Source organism: Peromyscus leucopus, chromosome 12 (genome assembly GCF_004664715.2).
Source record: "Peromyscus leucopus breed LL Stock chromosome 12, UCI_PerLeu_2.1, whole genome shotgun sequence".
In the NCBI taxonomy this organism is placed as follows: Eukaryota; Metazoa; Chordata; class Mammalia; order Rodentia; family Cricetidae; genus Peromyscus; species Peromyscus leucopus.
Genome location: NC_051073.1, coordinates 81,651,552 through 81,673,729, shown reverse-complemented (window position 1 = coordinate 81,673,729; position 22,178 = coordinate 81,651,552). Strand labels below are relative to the sequence as shown.

The 22,178-nt window shown below is 40.0% G+C and overlaps 1 protein-coding gene across 11 annotated transcripts in view; it reads right to left on the bottom strand.

Annotated features, from left to right (window-relative positions):
- The window catches only part of Spidr (scaffold protein involved in DNA repair), a 280,374-nt gene that overhangs the window by 25,322 nt on the left and 232,874 nt on the right, over positions 1-22,178 (bottom strand). For all 11 annotated transcript variants that reach the window (XM_028893301.2, XM_028893303.2, XM_037209972.1 and 8 more), the window contains one exon: positions 13,597-13,737. In XM_028893301.2, coding sequence (XP_028749134.1) covers positions 13,597-13,737 — 141 coding nt within the window. The remainder of the gene's footprint in view (positions 1-13,596; positions 13,738-22,178) is intronic.

Below are 22,178 nucleotides of genomic sequence, written 5' to 3'. Positions count from 1 at the left end.
ATTCATCAACAAATACTTGCCAATAAAGTACCAGTCAGTGAGCTGTTCAGTTCTTTACACTGTGATGAACCTGCACATAAGCATGTCACCACTTAAACAAATATACAGAAAACACCTGAAGAGCAGGTATGCACACTTCAACTCCAGTGTGTGGAGCCTGAGGTAGGATGGTCAAGAGTTTGAAGACAGCTGACTACCAACAGCAAGAAAAACTAAACCAAAATGGAACAGCAAAAACAGGGCTAGAGAGATGGCTCAGCAGTTAAGAGGACCAGCTGCTTTACCAGATGACCGAGTTTACTTTCCAGCACCCACATGGTAGCTCATAACTGTCTGTAACTCCAGAGGATCCAACACCCTTACACAGACACATACATGCAGGCAATACACTAGTGCACATAAAACACAAATAAATATTGAAGAAATCAAAACAGTAAAAACAACAAAACCCTTAAGGATAAGGACATAGATTCTTTGCAAAATGAATGAAAAGAAACAAATTAAAATGTCCTTATATACATACCAGAAATTAAAAGATATAAATCTTTGAGTGGTTAATTGAGAAGAGTTTGGAGGCAATATTTATATTTTCCCTTTGGATTGTTTCAAATATGTGTATTTACAAACACATATGATTGTTTTATACAAATGATATATATATAAATTTATAAAACATTTATAGTTAAAATGTATGCCTCATATATAATTACTACTACTATTGTGTGTGCATGATGTCTATGTGGGTGCATGTGCCACAGTGCATATGCATAGGTCAGAGAACAACTTCTGCTGAGTTGGTTTCCTCTTGTCATAAGCACTTTTATCTACTGAGTCACTTAGCTGCCCTTGGTCTGCGAGTTTTGAAAAAAGTTTAGGCTTGTGTCACAAGCTTCATAATCACAGTACTTGGGAGGCAGAGGCAGGAAAAACTGCAAGTTTCAGACAAGTCAGGGATACACAGTGAGACCTTATATTACACACATTGTGTGTGTGTGTGTGTGCGCGCGCGCGCGCGCGCGCGAGTGCACGCATGCACGCCGTGCATGCATGCACAGGCACTCACCCATGTGTGTACATAGAGGTTACATTACAACTTGCAGGAGTTAGTTCTCACTTTTTACTATGCAGGTCCTGGGAGTTGAGCTTACTCAATGGCTCATTGTTTTTGTGTTTTGAGACAAGTGTCTCATGTAGCGCAGGCTGGCCTCAAACTCCACAGGTAACTGAGGATGACCTTCAACTTCTTATCCTTCTATCATCACTTCCCAAATGCTCTGTTACAGGAATGTACCACCATATCCCATTTAGGTGGTACTGGAGATGGAACCCAAAAGATTTATGCATGTTGGACAAACATTATATAAATTAATAGTTCAACTATATTTTTCAAAAACAGACATACAGATGCTTTTCAATTTAAGTGCAATGGGGTTATGTTCTAAAAACTCATTGTAATTGGAAAATACTGTGTGTCAAAAATACATCCAGGGGCTAGAGAGATGGCTTAGTAGTTAGGTTCCCAGTGCCAACATTGGGAGGTTCACAACCATCTATAACTCCAGCTCTAAGGGATCTGTGGTGGTTTGAAAAAAGATTGGCCCCCATAAGCTCACACATTATTAACCAGATTTAAACAATACCTATCCACAAATCCAGCCCAACAGAAGGCACTAGAAGAAAAATTCCAATCTAAGGAAGTCAGATTTACCCAAGAAAACACAGGCAACAGATAACCCCAAAGCAGCAAATACCAAAGAAGGGAAATATACACACTACCACCAAAAAGATAACAGGAATTAACAATAACTGGTCATTAATATCCCTTCATATCAATGGACTCAATTCGCCTATAAAAAGACATAGACTAACAGAATGGATATGAAAACAGGATCCATCCTTCTGCTGCATACAAGAAACATACCTCAACTTCAAAGACTGACACTACCTCAGAATAAAAGGCGGGGAAAAGACTTTCCAATCAAATGGACTTAAGAAGCAAATTGGTGTAGTTATCCTAATATCTAAAAAATTGATTTCAAACTAAAATCAATCAAATAAGATTGGGAAGTATATCACATATACATCACAAGAAAAATCCACCAAAATGAAGTCTTAATTCTGAACATTTATGCCCCCAATACAAGGGCACCCACATATGTAAAAGAAACATTACAAAAGCTTAAATCATACATCAAACTCTACACATTAATAGTGGGAGACTTTAACACCACACTCTCATCAATGGACAAATCTGCCAGACAGAAACTTAACAGAGAAATAAGGGATTTAACAGATGTTATAACTCAAATGGACTTAGTAGATATTTACAGAAAATTCCATCCTAACAAAAAAGAATATACCTTCTTCTCAGCATTCCAAGGAATCTTCTCTAAAATCAACCACATACTTGGTCACAAATCAAATCTTAACACATACAAAGAAATTGGGATGACCTGTATTTTTTTAGACTACCATAGCTTAAAGTTAGATTTCAACAACAACAAAAATTACAGAAAGCCTACAATCTCATGGAAACTGAATAATGCTGAAGTGAATCATCAATAGTTCAAGGAAGAAATAAAGAAAGAAATTAAAGACTTCCTAGAATTCAATGAAAATGAAAGTACAACATACCCAAACTATGAGACACTATGAAAGTAGTGCTAAGAGGGAAATTCATAGCACTAAATGCCCACATAAAGAAGTTGGAGAAATCTCACACTAGCGACTTAACAGCACAACTGAAAGCTCTAGAACAAAAAGCAAAGTCTCCCAGGAAGAATAGACATCAGGAAATAATCAAATTGAGGGATGAAATCAATAAAATAGAAACAAAGAGAACAATACAAAGAATCAATAAAACAAAGAGCTGGTTCTTGGAGAAAATCAACAAAATAGACAAGCCCTTATCCAAATTAACCAAAAGGCAGAGAGAGAGAGAGAACATCAAAATAAACAAAATCAGAAATGAAAAGGGAGAAATAACAACAGACAACATCAGAAATGAAAAGGGAGAAATAACAACAGACAACGAGGAAATACAGAGAATAATCAGGTCATACTTCAAAAACCAGCACACCACAAAATTGGAAAATCTAAAAGAAACGGACAATTTTCTGGATAGGTACCACATACCAAAATTAAATCAAGACCAGATAAACAATTTAAATAAACCTATAACCCCCTAAGGAAATAGAAGCAGTCATTAAAAGTCTCCCAACAAAAACAAAACAAACAAACAAACAAAAAGCCCAAGACCAGATGGTGTCAGTGCAGAACTCTGCCAGAATTTTGAGCAAGAGCTAATACCAATACTCTTCAAATTGTTCCACAAACTAGAAACAAGGAACATTACCAAACTCTTTCTATGATGCTACAGTTAACCTGATACTCAAACCATACAAAGATGCAATAGAGAAAGAGCATTACAGGCCAATCTCCCTCATGAACATTGATGCAAAAACATTCAATCAAATACTGGCAAACTAAATATAAGGACATATCAAAGACATTATCCACCGTGATCAAGTAGGCTTCATTCCAGTGATGCAAGGATGGTTTAACAAACGAAAATCAGTCAATGTAATACACCATATAAACAAACTGAAAGAAAAAAAAAAAACACATGATCATCTCATTAGATGCCAAAAAAGCCTTTGACAAAATCCAACACTCCTTCATGATAAAGGTCTTGGAGAGACCAGGAATACAGGAACATTCCTAAACATAATAAAGACAGTTTAGAGCAAGCCAGTAGCAACCATCAAATTAAATGGAGAGACGCTCAAAGTGATTCCACTAAAATCAGGAACAAGACAAAGCTGTCCACTCTTCCCATATCTATTAAAATATAGTGCTCAAAGTCCTAGCTAGAGCAATAAGACAACAAAAGAAGATTAAGGGGATACAAATTGGAAAGGAAGAAGTCAAACTTTTACTATTTGCAGACGATATGATAGTATACATAAGTGTCTCCAAAAACTCTACCAGGGAACTCCTACAGCTGATAAACATCTTCAGTAAAGTGGCAGGATACAAGATTAACTCAAAAAATCAGTAGCCCTCCTATATAAAAATGATAAATGGGATGAGAAAGAAATCAGAGAAACATCACCCTTTACAATAACCAGAAATAATATAAGATACCTTGGTGTAACTCTAAGCAAGTGAAAGACCTATATGACAAGAACTTTGAAGTGTCTGAAAAAAGAAATCAAAGAAGCTATCAGAAAAGGAAAAGATCTCCCATGCTCAGGGAAAGGTAGGATAAACACAGTAAAAATAGCAATCTTACCAAAAGCAATCTACAGATACAATGTAATCTTCATCAAAATCCCAACAAAATTCTTCACAGACCTGGAAAGAACAATACTCAACTTCATTTGGAAAAACAAAAAACCCAGGATAGCTAAAATAATCCTGTAAAATAAAACCACCTCTGGAGGCACCACGATCCCTGACCTCAAGCTCTACTATAGAGCTACAGTAATAAAAACAGCTTGGTACTGGCATAAAAACAAACATGTGGCAATGGAATCAATTTGAAGACCCTGACATTAACTCACACACCTAGGAACACCTGATGTTCGACAAAGAAGCCAAAACCGTACAATGGAAAAGAGAAAGCATCTTCAACAAATGGTGCTGGCATAACTGGATGTCAACCTGTAGAAGACTGAAAATAGATCCATATCTATCTCCATGCACAAAACTCAAGTCCAAGTGGATCAAAGATCTCAATATAAAACCAGTAACACTGAACCATATAGAAGAGAAAGTAGGAAGCAGTCTTGAACACACTGGCATAGGAGACTACTTCATAAATATAACACCAGTAGCACAGACCTCCCGAAACTGAGAAGCTTTTGTAGGGCAAAGGACATGGTCAATAAGACAAAATGACAGCCTACAGAATGGGAAAAGATCTTCACCAACCCCACATCTGACAAAGGACTGATCTCCAAAATATATAAAGAACTCAAAAAACTAGACATCAAAATACCAAACAATCCAATTAAAAAATAGGCTACAGAGCTAAACAGAGAATTCTTAACGGAAGAATCTCAAATGGCCGAAAGACATCTAAAGAATTGCTCAACATCCTTACTCATCAGGGAAATGCAAATCAAAACAAATCTGAGATACCATCTTACACCTGTCAGAATCGCTAAGATCAAAAACACTGGCCGGGTGGTGTTGTCATATGCCTTTAATCCCGGCACTCGGGAGGCAGAGCCAGGCGGATCTCTGTGAGTTCGAGGCCAGCCTGGGCTAGAGAGTGAGTTCCAGGAAAGGCACAAAGCTACACAGAGAAACCCTGTCTTGAAAAAAACCAAAAACCAAACCAAAACAAAAAAACACTGATAACAGCTTATGTTGGAGAGGATGTGGAGCAAGGGGAACACTCCTCCACTGTTGGTGGGAGTGCAAATTTGTATAGACACTTTGTAAATCAGTATGGTAGTTTCTCAGAAAATTGGGAATCAATCTTCCTCAGGACCCAGCTATACCACTCTTGAGCATACACCCAAGGAATGCTCAATCATACCACAAGAGCACATGCTCAACTATGTTCATATCAGCATTATTCGTAATAGCCAGAACCTGGAAACAACCTAGATGCCCCTCAACTGAAGAATGGATTAATAAAATGTGGTACATATACACAATGGAATACTCCTCAGCAATAAAAAACAATGACATTATGAAATTTGCAGGTAAATGGATGGAAGTAGAAAATATCATCCTGAGTGAGGTAACCCAGAATCACAAGGACAAACATGGTATATACTCACACATAAGTGGATACTAGATATCCAAAGGATAACCAGACTACAATCCATAGCTCTAGAGAAGCTAGCTAACAAGGATCATCCTGGGAAGGGGAAATGAGATCTCCAAGAATAAACTGGGGATGAGGAGGGCCAATGGAGGGTAGGGAGTGGGGGATGAGAACATAAGAGAATGGGATGGTTGAGCTGGAACAGGAATGGAGTGGGAGAGCAATGAAAGAGATACCATTATAGAGGGAGACATCATGAGGATAGAGAGAAACCAGGTGCTAGGGAAGTTCCCTGGAATCTACAAAGATGACTCTAGCTTAGACTACTAGCAATAGCGAGGAAAGTGCCTGAACTGGCTTATCCTGGTAATCAGATTGGTGAATACTCTGTCATCACAGAGCTTCTCTCCAGTAACTGATGGAGGCAGATGCAGAGATCCATAGCCAAACACCAGGCAGAGCTCCTGGAATCCAGTCGAAGAAAGAGAAGGGTGATTCTATGAGCAAGGGGCATCAAGATGGAGAAACCTATAGAGACAACCAAACCAAACTAGTGGGAACTCATGAAATTTAGACCAACACCTGTGGAGCCTCCTCGGGACTGGAATAGGCCCTCTGCATAAGTAAGACAGTTGTTTAACTTGATCTGCTTAAGGGGCCCCCTAGCAGTAGGATCAGAATCCATCCCTGGTACATGAGCTGGCTTTTTGGAGTCTACTATCTATGGTGGGACACATCACACAGCCTTGATGCAGGGGGAGGGGCTTGGACCTGCCTCTACTGAATGTACCAGGCTCTGTTGACTCTCCATTCAAGGTCTTACCTTCTTGTTGGAGGAAATGGGGGTGAGGTGGGGGAAGGCTGGAGGGCTGAGAGGAAGGAAGAGGGGGAATCTATGTTTGGTATGTAAAATGAATAATAAAACTTCTTAGTTAAAAAAACCCTAAAATTTTTGTTTTATGTATAAAATAATGAAGAGGAAAACAATAATGCACATTTACCAAGCGACTTGTATTCACATACAATTCTTTTTCTTTTCTGTCCTAGGGATGGAACCCAGGGTGTTTTGCTGAGCAAAATGATCTACCTCTGAGGTATATTTCTAGACCAACATACATCAATATTCATCCTCTGCTCCATCTGTTCCTGGTGCCCAGTCTAAAGCTGAGACTTCTAATGAAGACTCTTAAAGCTTATCTATTTCCTTCCATCAGGTAGAGGAAAAGAATGACAGCTTACTTACGGTCAAGCACTTGGGCTAGACTTGCCCACCCACCTCAAGCTCAAAGCACTCCACTGTAATCAAGCTGTGCTTCAGGCTGCAATAAGATCTCCAAAGAGGAGGCAGAAGGACTATACGAATTGGAGGATGAGTATTGTGAAATACTGTCCTCTGAATATAACAAGGCAATTGTACTCAGTTATAGCTACCTGTATAAGACTTGTACAAGATCAAGCCAGCAAGAATTCTGGCAAGATGTGGGAGGTGCTCTCTAGGCCCCACCTCTTACTCAAGAGCTGCTGGAGGGAGACTATTCTTTTTAAGGGTGTTCTCACTGGAAGGTTTCTCCTGCTCCAGTGGACAGTTCCAAACTTGTGTACATCCTGGCAATATTAACTAGACATTGTGGGTGATCAGGAAATAAAAGGACATGAGGTTAAGAGGGAGAAATATCGGGGAAGACATATGGGGAGAGTGTGGGTAGATACAATCATATTCCTTTTATACATGTATGAAATTCAAGAATAAAGAAAATTGCAGGAAAAAAAGCAGAATTTTCTTGCAGTGATTTGAAAGCAGCTTTCACTCCAGTTTTTCCACTTTTTAGTTGTATAATACAATATAAAAGCTGTATTGTTTTAGAAACAGGGTCTCTTGTAGCTAAGGTTGGCCTTGAACTCATGGATCCTCTTGCCTCCACATCATGTGTTGGGATCAGGCTCAGCTTTGAAGAGCTACCCATCCCCCCCACTCCCCCAACACACACACACACACACACACACACACACACACACACACACACGAAAATCCTGTATTGAGGATCAAACCTACGACTTCTCAAATGCTAGTAAGTGCTTTACCATTGAGCCTCGGACTCTAAAAAAGATATTTATATATGGGTTGGGTGTGGTGGCACACACCTGCAATCTTAGCATTCAAGAGGCTGAGATAGGAGGATTGCAAATTAGAAGCGCGCTCGCACACACACACACACACACACACACACACACACACACACTTAAATAAATAAATAAATGAAAAAATTTAAAATAAAGAAAAAATATAAAGATCAAGAATCCCAAAGAAAAATAAATAAGACTTGAGCAACACCAAGTCTTTGTTTTTAAAGGCATGGGTCACTTTAGCCCAGAATGACCTGGAACCATCCTGGAACCAGCCCAGGCTAGTCTCAAATTCACAATGATGCTCCTACCTCAGTCTTCCCACTGCTGTGAACCAGTACATCTAGTTTATAAGTATTTGTTTACTACAGTACTGGGAACTGAAACTGGGATCTTGGACATGCTAAGCAAATGATCTCCCACTGAGCTATGACCCAAGATCAAAGCACTGGCTGACATTTACTTTAAAAAAGACGAAAGCTAAATACAAGTTATGTGTAATAATAAATTATAATTACTATAATAAATATTGAATAAAATATTTGATTACTGAATAAAAATTGGAATAAAATATTGAAATAACCTAAAAATGAATTAAAAATAAAATCAAATTATTATAACATTAAGACATTTATTTTTATTCAGAGGGGAAGCAAAGGCAGGCTTCAGCCAGCCAGTGAGTGCACATCTTACCAGGATGGCTTTGAACACTGTAATACTCTGAACACTCTAAACTTAATTGGAGGTTATCTAATTCATCTTACTCTGACCAGTCAATATAGACAAATAAAAAAAGAAAAAGTCAGAGAACACCCAAAAACAATTCTGGTTGTCTTTCTGCAAACCTTTGGACCGAGGGAACAGCCATGGGGTGCTCCTTAATCAAATGCGGCAGCATATAGGTCTCCTGGGATAGGTCTGCAGTAACGAGGGATGACTGGTGTTCTGTCACTAAAACTGTGGACAAACAAAATCTGCTGGAGAAGATCTAAGTCTTAGCTTAGTCATTCAACTGCCTTCCAACTGTAACACAGCATTTTCTATGTTATAGCTGGACATGTAATCATGTTGACCTACATTGTTGGAAGTCATCATTCTGTTAATGGTTAGGAGAGTTGCTAACAGACACAACCAGGGGATAAAAAGATGACTACCTTGTTTTCTGGGCTATGGGTGGATGACCGACAGTGGATGATATCACTAATAGGCAATTATAACATCCAACATTCCAAAAGTATTTAGTAATTTGTTTTGAAGAAACACAGCTTCCAAAGGAACAAAAAGATACTCCAAATATTTATTTGGATGGCTGCATGCCGAAGTAAAGTGAAATGCATAAAATAAAGAAATTAATCCTAATTCCAAGAAGCATCAAATATTTCACCAGCAAGTTAAATATGGAAAAGGATTCAAACATTGTTTTGGTAAGGTAAGCTTGAGGTAGAAAGCACTCACTGAGCACATGTGAGGCCTTGGGAAGTTTACTGGCAAATGTATTATCTGGATCACTGGGGCACTTCCTACAGAAAGTCTACTTCCTTTGTAAATGCTATAGATGGCAATGAGTCTCCCAGAGTAACATGTAAGAACTAGATTAAATATTAAGTGCATGTATAACATGATGCTGGAAGATCATCAGTTCTACAGAGCCACAGACCCCAGGTCCCAGGCCTGTCTATGCCTATCTGCACCAGAATTTCTACATAGTGTTCCTATAGTCTCTAGCCTGAGCAGCAATCTGGGCTACTATGAGCCATTAAGTGCCAAGACTGAGCCATGAGGCAGTTTTACCAGAGAAGCCTTGCTAGAGTGAATCTAACTGTAGATATCTGACTATACCAACTCTGTTTTCAGAGTCTTCTGACTTGCAAAGTGTTATAAAGAATATTCTAATAAGGACTGAATTGAGGGTTAAGATGGGGTAAGTATGGATTTAGTAGGGATGGGGGGTTCATATGCCTAATCAAGCTTTCTAATGTTTAGTATGCTTTCCACTACCTGGGCAAATCTTCACTTTGCCCCTAAAACCATATAACATAATTCCATTATAATACAGGAATATAAAAATGGAACATTTGTCATTAAGACACATATAAGCAACAGAAAGTATTCTGTATCTGCTCTGAGTTTATCTGACAGCAGATCTGTTTATGAAAAACACGTCTTCCAGGTACATAACCCTCGGGCAGGGCTGTCATTCATCGAAAAGGTGCTATAGAAAGGGCTGGCAGGACAGACTACGCCAGTCAGGAGAAATGTTTATGAATGTTCATGATTTAGAATGGCCACATTGCGTGGTCATTATGAAAGCAGAGAAGATGCTATCAACAAATGATTCAGGATGTTACAGACTTGTAACGGGCTTACCAATGATAGTAGAAACACAGATGTTACTAAAATTAAATAAATACCAATATGAAGGAGTAACATGTGACTTGAAGAAAGGTAACAATGAGTTTGAGAACCCCACATTTATTGTTTATGGTATTTAATTATATTCTAGGACACTTCTTTAAATTTTCATCTTCCTACTGTGCATTGTTGAAATGATGACACAAATCTTACAGAGGTAACCAACTGTGCTGGATAGTTTTATGTCATCTTGACACAGGCTGAAGTCATCTGAAAGGAGGGAACCTCAATTAAGAAAATGCTTCCAGGGTTGGAGAGTTGGCTCAGTGGTTAAGAGTACTTGGTACTCTTGCAGAGGACTGAGATTTGATTCTCAGCACCTACATGGCAGTTCACAAACTGTCTGTAACTCCAGTTCCAGGGGATCTGATGCCTGCTTCTGACATCCTTGGGCACATGGTGCATACAGGTCCATGCAGGCAAACATACTCATAACAATCAAATAATAAAATAAGTCTTTAAAAAAAGACTTCTGTAAAGTCTTGTAGCTCAAATTCTAATTGGTCTTAATAATAAAAACCCAGAGCCAGATATCAGGGTGAAAGCTGAAAGATCAGGGAAACAGAGCAGCCAGACACTAGAAAGACTTGTTACATCTAGGAATCCTCAGACTGAAAGAATCAAGCTCCTGTTTCCATCCTACCTTATCACTTCCTTTCTCCGCCGAGCCATATTACTTCCTGTTTCCTCCTCCCAAGTGCTGGAATTAAAGGCATGTGCCTCCCAAGTACTGGGATCTAAGACATGAGATCCCAAGGGCTGGGATTAAAGGTGTGGTGCCACTACTGCCTGGTCTCTAGTGACTAGCTCCACATTCTGATCTCCACGCAAGCTTTATTAGAGCACAAACAAAATATCACCACAATAGGGCTGCAGGTAAGCCTGTAGGGCATTTTGTTAATTAGTGATTGATAGAGTAGTGCCGGCCCATTGTGTGTGGTACTGTCCCTGGGCTGCTGGTCCTGGGTTCTATAAGAATGTTGGCTGAGCAAGTCATGGGGAGCAAGTCAGTAAGCAGCACCCCTCCATGGCCTCTGCATCAGCTTCTGCCTCCAGGATCCTGCCCTGCTTGAGTTCTTACCCTCACTGCTTTGGATGATAAAATATTATACAGACCTGTATGTGAAATAAACCCTTTCCTCCCCACCATGCTCTTGGATGTGGCATTTCATCACACCAATAGTAGCCCCAACTTTGACAAAAATTGTATTCTGATTGGATTTGAGGCTTACTCCATAGAAGAAATCCATGCCTGGTGCTGCAAACCTTGACAAGGAGCCTACTGCTTTCATTTTGTAAGCAGATGTTGTCAAGCTACCTTCTAAACACACATATGTCCACCCTGTAGATAGATAACTGCGATTGGGAAGATAGGGAAGCTTCTTTCTGCAGTGTGCAGAAATGAAGGCAGACATGTGCAACTGGTCAGAGTGATAAGAACATGTGACTGTTGAGTGCTCAGCTCTAGATGGAACTTTACATCACCCCACCAACATTCATGGGAGATGAGGCAGAAAGAACCTAAGAGTGCTGGGAAGCGCTGTCTTCTGGACATGGTGTGGCTGCTACCATTCTGAATTTACAGCAGCTACGGCTGTCTGTACAGGCCTGAACAAGATCAAGCCAATACTAAATTTATTGGAATCCGTGTTTACACAAAAAGAGGTGGGGAGGGGGAGTTACCAGGGCAGGAAGGTAGGACACAGGACACAGGAGGTGGGACAGAGGGTGAATATGATGACCAAGATACACTGTATACATTTATGAGCTTGTCAAAGAATAAATTAAAAAGATTACTAGTGAAGCAAGAACCATGGTTTGGCCAGATCTATGCACGACTACATCTCTCGCTATCCACAACTGTTCAGGATAAGGTGCCACAACACTTGGCACAGAACAATTTTGCTTATGACAGCACTAAGAATTTTTGTTTTTTTAAGAGACAAAGGATCTCATGTAGCCCAGGCTGGACTCAAACTAACCAAGTAACGGATGATGGATGATGGCCTTAATCTTCTGATCTTCCTGTCTCTACCGCACAAGTGCTGGGAAAAAGCATTAATACTTGAAAATTTGAACAGTTTTGCTTAATTAAACACTCAAGAAGCAGAGGCAGGTGGATCTCTGTGAATTTTAGGCTAGCCTGGTCTACATATGTAGTTGGGGGTCAGCCAGGGCTACACAGTGAGACCCTGTCTCAGGGTAAAAAAAAAAGTTTTGTTCAAATCCTATAAAAAGTCTTTTCATTAAGTTAGACTTTCAGGGGTTGGGGATTTAGCTCAGTGGTAGAGCACTTGCCTAGCAAGCTCAAGGCCCTGGGTTCGGTCCTCAGCTCCGGAGCGGGGGGTGGGGGGGGGAAGTAGTTAGACTTTCATTTACATGCCCTACTTATTATACATGGATTTTTTTTTAAACAGTCCTAGTTTAGAAGAATTGTAGAAAACAAATCTTTAGTCACAAGATCATGAAGTAACACACACAGACAACATTTAAAAGTGCCCCTCCCCTTTATTATGACTGAAATGGTCAGATTTCACCAGCTAGTTCCAAGATGCCGTTCTGGTCAGTTAGCTGGTAGGTGAGGCAGGAGGAGCTGATGACAAGAGGCTTTCCCTCTGCACTAGTCTCTGGTTACACTAGAGGGTTAAAAACTCATACTCAACAGTTATTGCTACAAATTTTGCTGTCCTTAAGCTATCTTAACTTGACATAGTATTCAAAGAGGCAAAAATAATACTATTACCAAAGTGTATTAATTTCTAGAAATGAGGGGACTTATATAAATGTTAACAACATTTATATTAATTAATTAATTTCTTTGCCAGAGACTTTACTTAGAATGCACATATCTAGAAGACATACTGTTCTCATCCATTTTCTCTTAATTTCAATAAAATACTAGTCAGTACAGGTGTTTCATTATGTTGACTGTCAATTACATTCTCTAGGGATATTGCACTCAACTGCCAGTCTTTTCTCTTTTTGGTTTTTCAAGACAGGGTTTCTCTCTGTAGCTCTGGCTGTCCTGGAACTTGCATTGTAGACCAGGCTGGGCTCCAAATCACAGAGATCCACCTGCCTCTGCCTCCCAAGTGCTGGGATTAAAGGCCTGAGCCACTACCGACTAGCTTTTCAAACGCCAGTTTTACTTTATTAGTTCAAGTATGGGGTAGTCCTGGCTTATTGTCTTAAATACAAAAATTTGAGATAAAAGCATAAAAAAGTTTGCCTTTTATTTGTTACTGTACAAAGCAGCTGACCTTCCAGCATGTCCTCACCTTCCTCTTGTGGCCTTCTGTAGAACCTTCATTCCTGCCATGCGGCAGGACCTTCCTTCTAACTGTATGTTCTTCCAGAGGGTGCCATCCAAGTATACTTCACCGAACATCCCGCAGGCATCCTGCACTAGAAGGCAGGACCTGTAAAGAACAGCACATTTATTTTCTAAGTAAGAGAATCAAGAAGATCCCTGAAACTCCACTGCAGTCACTTTCCTAATGATGAATAAGGGCAAATGAAGTTAGATCCAAGGACATTCCGTGTGTGTGTGTGTGTGTGTGTGTGTGTGTGTGTGTGTGTGTATGTGTGTGTGTGTGTGTGTGTGTGTGTGTGTGTGTGTTTTGTGTTGTGTTGTGTGCAAGTGCGCACCCGCACATACATTATGGGCATTTGCATGCTACAGCATATGCATGAAGGTCAGAAGACAACTTGTGGGATGCAGTTCTCTTTCTTCACCATTTTAGTCCTGAAGACTGAACTCAAATTGTCAGGCTTCACAACAGGTGCCTTTGCCTGCTGAACCATCCTGCTGAACCTTTGTTTTGATTTTGTACATGCAAGTATTTAGATTACTAGCCACAAAACACAGGAGACAAAATTATCTTTCAGCATGCAACCCTTAGCCATTGTGGTTGAAAACTAATAAAGATGACTGTACTCTCAAACTAAATGCATCACCGCTGCCTAGAAACAAAGGGTGCTCTTTCCCTACTTCTATTCTCTTCCCAGAGTGGATGCTCAAAACTTAAAAGCTTCAGTGCACAATTCTGAGAAGGATAGAGCTTTCAGTGAGAAGGTACAAAAACCACAGACATGTGCATTCCCAAAAGATAAAAATCCCCATCTTAGATAGGGTTTCTACTGTTGTGATAAAACACACCATGGCCAAATGCAACTTGGAGAGGAAAGGTTCTATTTCATCTTATACTTCCAGATCATAGTGTACCATGGAAAGAAGTCAGGGCACGAGTTCAAGACAGAAGCCTGGAGGTAGGAACTGAAGCAGAGGCCATTGAGGAATATTGTTTACTGGAATGCAGATTATTTAAATTTGCCAGTTAACAAGAATAATTTCAGTGGTAGCTCATATCTGTAATTCTAACACTCAGAAGGTTCAAAGCTAGGTTAGAAGTTAGAGACCAGCCTGTACTACAGTGTGAGATGTTGTTTAAAAAATTCCAGCACTTGGGAGGTAGGAGGATCAGGAGTTCTAGGCCAGCTTTAGCTACTTGAGACCTTGTCTCAAAAGGAAAAAACAAAACAAAACAAACAAACAAAAAAAACAAAAAAACAAAAAACAAAAAAACCAAACCTCAAGAGAGTGAACATTATTTTTTATTATTTATTTATTTTTATTTTACGTGCACTGGTGTTTTGCCTGCATGTGTACCGATGTGAGTGTCAGATCCCCTGGAAATGGAGTTACAGACAACTGTGAGCTGCCATGTGGGTGCTGGTAAATGAACCCTCTGGAAGAGCAGGCAGTGCTCTTAACTGCTAAGCCATCTCTCCAGCCCCCTAAAGAGTCCATTATTAATAGTGGAAAACTCTTGAATACCAATCAAAATGTTTAATTATCAGGATGATGTTTAATTTTAAACCTTTATACTCTTAATAGCCTCAGAATATATAAAATGTAAACTATAAAAAGTCAGAGAAATAATAGCAAATTCACAATTATTTTAACATACCTCTTCCAATTACTGATAGCTCAAGAGAAGATAAAGCAACAATTTAAAAAACTTTTTATATGCCCAATAAGTTTGATTTGCTGGATGAACATCTGAAAACTTTCCACAGCTAAAAAAAGTGTTTATGAAGCATGAAGATTTAATTAAAAACTAGCTTTAAAGTAAGACTCAATGAGTTTCAAATGAATTCATATAGGCAACAAGCTGTCTCTGATATAATTCAATGAGAAACCAAGCAAATAATAAACATTTTAAAAATCTTCTTACATTTATACATTTTGCTTCTTTTAAAGACAGGGTACTTATTTGAAAAGTGGTTATTATTGTCACTATTGCTGTATGAGTGTGTGTGTGTAGCAGCAATCCTGCCGTGAAGTCAGTTCTCTCTTCCACCTTTCCATGGGTTGAACACAGGTCACCAGGCTTGTGCATGCAGTGTCTTTACCTACTGAGCAGTCTTGCCAATGAGTGGCAAGAGGCCTTACTCTGCCTACGCTGGTCTCAGAACCACTGTGTAGTCAATGAAATCCAGATCCTCCTGCCTCCACCGCCCCCAGTGCTGGAGTTACAGGTACAGACTACCATGTCTAGCTGCGGCAATTATACTTGTTATTTACATATTATAATAATTAATATATTGTTATATTATTTATTTATTTACATATATATACCCGTCTCCATAGAGTACATGCTGGATTGAATTAAAGATTCTCCTCTGTCTATTTCCCAAGACTTGGGATTACAGGTATGAGCCACAATGCCCAACTGCTTTTGGAAACTATAACATCCTTTTAAATCCGTAAGTCAAACAGGAAATTATAATTAGAAAGAAAATAATATTATGATCTACTTGAAAAGAACAAATGTCAAAATCTATGAATGTTAGAGAAATAACAGTATTTCATAATAAAACCCTATTTTTCTACTATATTTACTTATTTGTTTGTTTATTTATTGTGGTAGTTGGAATTGAACCTAGGGCCTTGCACCTACTAGCTCTTGCCACTGAGCTATATCTCCTGCCTTCTTATATTTTTTAAAATTAATTTTCTATATCCTTATCACAAATCCTACATCAAATCTCTATAGTTACCAGCTCTTCCTTAAGCTGCTGCACCCTACCAATCCAGTCCTGAAGTAGCTCCCCTGGAGCCCTCCCTGATACCGTGCACATCTGTCAGTGACTATCGGGTCAGTGCCAATCATCCTGTCACAAAATCTGGGGGTTCACTTTGCTGCTTTGCTATATGGGACTTATTTCCCACAGCATATACATTTCCTTCCGTTTTTTTCAACTTTATCTATTAGTGTGTGTGTGCACATGTACCACAGTGTGCATGTGGGATCAGAGGAAAACTTGGTGGAGTTGTTTCTGTCCTTCCACTTTTATGTAGGTTCTGGGGATTGAACTCAGCCATTAAGCTTGTTCAGCAAGGTCTTTACCGATGAAGCCACCTCACTGGTCCCATATGGTAGTGTGTGTGTGTGTGTGTGTGTGTGTGTGTGTGTGTGTGTGTGAAATTTTAAGCATTAGTATTCTATATGTGTGTGTGAAGCTGTCTTTCCCTCTTAAATACTTTCTGAACTCAGGAATGCTCATTTTGCAGATTCCTGGAAGGAGAGAAGTAGAAGGAGACATGTTGGAAATCATGAAGTTGCTGATCTTCTGTGCTCTTAAACATTTTGGTCCATTGAAATGTCTATCTCAATCAGATCTCGTTTTTTGTTTAAAGTCCAATCATGCTTTCTCTGTCCCTTTCTTTCTGTTGTTTTCAGTACCCTGTGAGGGCACAAATGAGTGCATATACTTTTACATCAGCCATTTACATGCCTCCTCAATTCCCAGCTACCTCCTCTCTACTTCCTCTAAAGAGGTAAATCTAGGCAGAGATTGGGGGTGGCGTGGAGGGAGGTCTGTGGCCAGGATGCATTTCCTGAGAAGGCCCTAGGCTTTCTTACAGGATGACTGTAAGGATTATGCCCTTAATTACGTCACTAGCCTGAGACAAAGCGGGTGGGCCCTCTCTGTTGGCATGGCCCGGCCAGCACGAGCGCTGTCGCTTAACCAACAATGATAGAGTCAAAGTGGGTCCTCTGCAGATGACGGCACTAAGCCTGCTAAGTGTCACTGTTTTCAAAGTCAGGATAAAAATCTCTGTGAAACCCAATATAAAGTTCTTTTCTTTCTTGGCTGTATTAAGAAGGGAGAGGTGGGGAACTGATACTATTTCCTGGTTTGCTTGACTATTGCTTTTATCTCAAATAGCCAAGAGAGCTGGATGCTACTTTTGTTTGTTATTTTGCTCTAGGGCAAGCAGACCTGAATCATGTAAGAGCTCAGGCTGAGCAAGCCACTAAGTGTTGCTTCATGGCCTCTGTCTCCAGGTTCCTGCCTTGAGTTACTGCCCTGGGTTCATGCTGGCTGGATATGCTCTCCCATGTTCTACACAGACAGCAGTGGCTAGTGACATGCTGACTCATGCCTGAAGTAGGTTTCCACAAAACTAGTTAGCTTACAGCAGCATACAGTGAATTCCATCTACATGTCAATGTTTCCTGCTTGGTGAAACACTATTTCCTAAAATCAGTGCTGGTGCAAATCTCTGCAGAAAAATTCCACGATCCACTTGATTTTCTTAAGCCAATAGAAATACTGAATAGAACCCAAATGGCTTCCCAGCAAAGCAGCATCCTGTCAGAAATTTAGAACCTTGCAAAAATTACTTATCTATATGAGCTTGAATTTACTCATTTTTTATTAAACTTTTAAAATTTATTTTACAAACCAACCACAGTTCCCCCCCCCTATTCCCCCCACTCAACCTCCTTTCTACCGCACCCCTCCCCCATCTACTCCTCAGAAAGGGTAAGGCCTCCTATGGGAGTCAACAAAGCATGGCATATCAAGTTGAGGCAGGACCAAGCTCCTCCCCACTGCATTAGGGGCTGAACAAGGCATCCCACCATAGGAAACAGATTTCAAAAAGTCAGCTAATGCACCAGGGACCGATCCTGCTCCTGTTGCTAGGGGCCCCACAAAGAGACCAAGCTACACAACTGTCATTCCCATGCAAAGAGCCTAGGTTAGTCCCATGCAGGCTCTCTAGCTGTCAGTATAGAGTCCATGAGCTCACATGAGCTCAGGTCATTTGCCTCTGTGGGTTTCCGCTTCATGATCTTAACACACCTGGCTCCTACAATCTTTTCTCCCTCTCTTCAACAAGACTCCCAGATCTTGGCCCAGTCCTTGGCTATGGATCTCTGCATCTGCTTCTATCAGTTAGTTACTGGATGAAGGTTCTATGATGACAATTAGGGTGGTCACCGATCTGATTACAGGAGAAAGCCAGAGGCTAGTTCCCGCACCCTCTCTACTATTGCTAGGAGTCTAAGCTGAGGTCATCCTTGTGGATTCCTGGGATTTTCCTTAGCACCAGGTTTCTCCCTAACCCCATAATGGCCCCCTCTATCAAGATATCTCTTTTGTTGTCCCCCCTCTCTATCTCTCCCCCAACTCAACCATCCTGATGTACCCATCCCCTATCTCCACCCCCACTCCCAGTTAACCCAGGAGATCTCATCTATTTCCCCTTCCCAGGGAGATCCCTGAGTCAGAGGTAATATGAATCTTTAAAGGACTTATTAATAAAAACAAACCTGGAGCCAGGTGTTGGGGTGAATACTGGAAGATCAGAGAAGCAGAACAAGCCACAGCTTCCTCACCTCACCAATTCCTCAGGTGATCTTGTTTCCTCAGACTGGAAGCCTCTTAGTTAGTCCTCATCCAGAATGAATCTCAGCTGAACTGTGCTGCTCAAAAGCCTAAAAGCTTAACCAGCCTAGTTCCTGGTCTTATATACCTTTCTGCTTTCTGTCATCACTTCCTGGGATTAAAGGCTTTTGTTACCACGCCTGGCTGTTTCCAGTGTGGCCTTGAACTCACAGAGATCCAGGTGGATCTCTGCCTCTGGAATGCTAGGATTAAAGGCGTGTGTGCCACCATTTTCTGGCCTCTATGTCTATCTAGTGGCTGTTCTGTTCTCTGACCCCAGATAAGTTTATTAGGGTGCACAATATTTTGGGGAACATAATATCACCACACCTTCTCCTTGTTACCTAGCTTCTCTGGAGCTGTGGGTTGTAGTCTGGTTATCCTTTGCTTTATGTCTAGTAACCACTTATGAGTGAGTACATACCATGTTTGTCTTTCTGGGTCTGAGTTATCTGACTCTGGATGATATTTTTCTAGTTCCATCCATTTGCCTGCAAATTTCATGATGTCATTATTTTTTTTTCTCACCACTGAGTAATACTCTACTGTGTCAATGTATCACATTTTCTTCATCCATTCTTTGGTTCAGGGGCATCTACATTGTTTCCAGGTTCTGACTAATATGAATAATACTTCTATGAACATAGCTGAGCAAGTATCCTTGTGGTATGACTGGGCATTTTTGGGGTATATGCACAAGAGTGGTATTGCTGGGTCTTAAGGTAGATTAAGTCTTAATTTTCTGAGAAGCTGCCATACTGATTTCCAAAGTGGCTGTACAAGTTTGCACTCCCACCAGCAGTGGAGGAGTGTTCCTCTTGCTCCACATCCTCTCCAATATAAGCTGTTATCAGTGTTTTTTATTTTAGCCATTCTGACAGGTGTAGGATGGTATCTCAGCGTTGTTTTGATTTATAATTCTCTGATGACTAAGGATGTTGGGCAATTTCTTAAATGTCTTTTGGCCATTTGAGATTCCTCTGCTGAGAAGTCTCTGTTTAGAACTGTACTCCATTTTTTAATTGGATTATTTGGTATTTTGATGTCTAATTTCTTGAGTTGTTTATATATTTGGTTGATCAGTCCTCTGTGAGATGTGGAGTTAGTGAAGATCTTTTCCCATTCTGTAGGCTGTCATTTTGTCTATTGACTGTGTCCTTTGCCCTACAAAAGCTTTTCAGTTTCAGTAGGTCCCATTTATTAATTGTTGATCTCAATGTCTGTGCTACTGGTGTTATATTCAGGAAGTGGTCTCCTGTGCCAATGCATTCAAGGCAACTTCCCACTTTCTCTTCTATCAGGTTCAGTATGACTAGATTTATGTTTAGGTCTTTGATCCACTTGGACTTGAGTTTTGTGCATGGAGATAGATATAGATCTATTTGCAGTCTTCTGCATGTTGATATTCAGTTATGCCACTACCATTTGTTGAAGATGCTTTCTTTTTTCCCAAGGAGCTTCTGGAGACATTACCATCCCTGACTTCAAGCTCTACTATAGAACTATAGTACTAAAAACAGCTTGGTTATTGGCATAAAGAGAGACATGTGGATCAATGACATCAAATCAAAGACCCCCGATATATAATCCACATACCTATGAACACTTGATTTTTGACAAAGAAGCTAAAATTGTACAGTGGCATTTACTCATTTCTACATGGAAATACTAGAAAACTAATGCAGAGAGGTGAGACAAGGGTCAAAATGACCTACACGGCACACAAATCTTTCTTAGGTGCACACATTTGGTATCAAAGTTTAAAAAGAATTTTTTTCCTAAAACATTCTTGCAGATTTACTTTGGGTCAACTGCTATATTTTCTATGGATTTACGTACTGTACTAAATGATCATTTTGTCAGATATTGCTGGTATATAAAAAATACAGTTAAACTGTATACTGACTTCTGTCACCCTCACTAATTTTCCTTGTTTGTAATCATGGAATCATTTCATAATGCCCGTTTTGCTTCTTCACTTCTAATTCTGTTTATTTTGCTTTGTAACAGTGTGAACAAAAAACTACTGGAAGGAGTCTGACTGCAGAGACTGATGGACTGATTGGAATCTCAGTGCTGTGGAGAGATTGGGACTTTACAGATACAGAAGCTAATTACTTTACCTTGGGCTAGTATTAGCCTTCTGGAACATCCATGCCTTGCCCCTGCACACTCTGTATCTGAACTAACACATCATGACAATAAGTAATAAAAAGCTCTCAGGAGCTACTAGCTTTAGCAGAACATGAGTTTCCACCATTCCAAGAGCTGTGGATGTCATCATCTTAGGCCTCTCCATCCATCTTACTGTACCCTTCTCTGATGTACCCACCAATATATTTTACGCTTGCCTTGATTTATGACTTTCTCTGTTCCATAAAACTATAAAAACTTAATGAAACTGCTTCCACTTAGAACATGGAATTTAGGGTAACGTACATCTGTGTTCCCGGGCCACAGTCACTCATAATGGCTCTAGTGGAATAAACTATCTCTTATTCCCTTTAACATGAGAGCTGTGGCTGGGTGGTGGTGGTGTACACCTTTATTCTCAGCACTCAGGAGGCAGAGGCAAGCACATCTTGGAGGTCAAGTCCAAGTTCCAGGAAAGCCAGGACATAGAAAAACCCTGTCTTGAAAAACAAAACAAAAAACAAACAAAACAAAACAAAAAGATGAGAGCTGTAAGGTTTTTATGCCAACAACAGGCTCTCAAGTAGCTTAGGCTGGCCTTGAACTTCTTGTACAGCTGAAGATAACCTTGAACTTTTGACCTCCTACCACTACCCCATGTGTCATTACTTTGTTTAAATAACCCACCAAATTTAAGTAAAGTTGTTTCATGAGCACAGGTTGGGGCTTATTTACTGGAGTATGGGTAACTTATCAGTAGCTACACCACCTAAGAAAAGTCACTCTTCTTCCTCTAACAGTCATTAAGTGCCTACAGCTTCTCAGCAAGGGGTGGGTCCTCATGAGCCCCTCCTTTATCCATACTGGACCATTGCTAGGCTCAATTTTGTGCAAGTAACTCACAGCTACTGTGAGTTCCTGAGTAGCTATATCATGTCCAGAAGACAGCATTTTAAAGTTGTCAAACCCTGATGCTTTTGCTGTG